A 2,082-nucleotide genomic window follows, 5' to 3' on the forward strand; every position below is an offset into this window, starting at 1 on the left:
GACGGGGTTTCACCATGTTAGCCAGGATGGTCTTGATCTCCTGACCTCGTGATCTGCCCGCCTCGGCCTCCCAAAATGCTGGGATTACAGGCGTGAGCCAACGTGCCCGGCCCAGAAATTTTTTTAAAAATTAGCCAGGCGAGGTGCTGCATGCCTGTAATCTCAGCTACTTGGGAGGCTGAGACCTGAGGAGGATCTCTTGAGCCCAGGAGTTTAAGGCTACAGTGAGCTATGGTCACACTACTGTGATCCACCCTGGGCAACACCCTGTTTTGGGACAGTGTCTCAAAAACAAAAGACAACAACAAAACTATGTGTGCATGTATGTTTCAAGGGATTCAAATCTCAGCATTCAACAATCTTAGGATTCAAAAGATTCCTTACCCAGAAAAAAAAAAGAACGAAATGTTAACAACTGGCCCAGGCATGGTGGCTCACGCCTATAATTCTGGCATTCAGGAGGCCAAGGTAGGAGGATTGCTTGAGGTCAGGAGTTTGGGAACAGCCTGGGCAACATAGTGAGACCTCGTTTCTACAAAAAAAAAAAAATTAGTCAGGCACAGTGGCATGTGCCTGTAGTCCCAGCTACTCAGTGGGATAAAGCAGAGGATTGCTTGAGCCCAGGAGGTCAAGGCTGCAATGAACCGTGACTGCAACACTGCACTCAGCCTGGGTGACAGAGTGAGACCCTATCTCATGAAAAAAAAAAGAAAGAAAAAGAAAAATTAACTACTGATTTAAGATAAATTATCAGTTAAATATAAATTAAGTCAATTAACCCAAACCATTCCATTCTATACCCTTCCAAATAATAAAAATTTTACAACAGATAATGGCCACTATATATAATAAATCACAAACCAAAACTTACCTTCATTCCCCACATCATCATTCATAAGTCCCCCTAGCCACATCTTCCAGTCCTCATCATCTGCTGTATTGGGGTCATACATATCTGGAGTGATGTCTGGAGCTTGGAGCTCTGCCTCTAGTTGGCCCAGGGGAACATCTTTCAGGGGCATCTTAGAACGCGTTCGAAATGCAATGAGACTGTCATCCATGGGCTGGACAACGGAGAAAGAAAAACAAGTCACTGAGTGAGTGATGTTTCCAAACCTCATCATCACTCCTTTTCTTCTCATCTTAGCTTAAGTAACAGGATCTTTCCTCTAAACAATTTGGATTTATTATTGCTTGAGAAACTTTAAGAAACACGGCATAAAAAAGAAATAAAATAAAATAAATGACATCAGTTTGAAACCAACATTTTATGAAAATTTGTAACAGCTTTATTGAGATATAATTCACATACCATAAATTTCACCCTTTTAAAGTGTATAATTGAATGGATTTTCATATATTCACAGAGTTATACAACCATCACCTATCTAATTTCAGAACATTTCATTACCCCCAAAAGAAACCCCATCCATTAGTAATCGCTTCCCTTTCCCCCTCCTCCCAACCCTGGTAAGCATTAATCTATTTTCTGTCTCTATGGATTTGTTTATGTTGGACGTTTCACTTAGACGGAATCATACAATGTGTGGCCTGTCTCTGGCTGCTTTCAGTTAGCATAATGCATTCAAATCCCACCCTGTTGTAGTATCTATCAATACTTTTTTTTTTTGAGACGGAATCTTGCTTTGTTGCCCGGGCTGGAATGTAATGGTGTCATCTCGGCTCACTGCAACCTCTGCCTCTTGGGTTCAAGCGATTCCCCTGCCTCAGCCTCCCAAGTAGTTGGGATTACAGGCGCTGGCCACCACATCTGACTAATTTTTGTATTTTTAGTAGAGATGGGGTGTCACCATGTTGAGCAAGCTGGTCTCGAACTCCTGACCTCAGGTGATCCGCCCACCTCAGCCTCCCAAAGTGTTCGGATTACAGTTGTGAGCCACTGTGCCTGGCGTTTTTTTTTTTTTTTTCCTTAAGAGATTGGGATACATGTGCAGGACGGCCAGGTTCGTTAAGTGTGATCTCAGTTTCAGTCCATCATCTACATTAGGTATTTCTCCTAATGCTATCCCTGTCCTTGCCCCTGAACCCCTAACAGGCCCGAGTGTGTGATATTCCCCTCTC

General features: G+C 42.9%; 1 protein-coding gene across 1 annotated transcript in view; it reads right to left on the reverse strand.

The window, feature by feature from the left end:
- GON4L (gon-4-like (C. elegans)) overlaps positions 1-2,082 on the reverse strand; it is a 292,893-nt gene that overhangs the window by 234,169 nt on the left and 56,642 nt on the right. The window contains exon 11 of the mRNA XM_011928504.1: positions 872-1,064. Within this exon, the coding sequence (XP_011783894.1) occupies positions 872-1,064 (193 nt within the window). The remainder of the gene's footprint in view (positions 1-871; positions 1,065-2,082) is intronic.

The sequence above is a fragment of the Colobus angolensis genome, unplaced genomic scaffold (assembly GCF_000951035.1).
Source record: "Colobus angolensis palliatus isolate OR3802 unplaced genomic scaffold, Cang.pa_1.0 Scaffold77, whole genome shotgun sequence".
NCBI lineage: Eukaryota > Metazoa > Chordata > Mammalia > Primates > Cercopithecidae > Colobus > Colobus angolensis.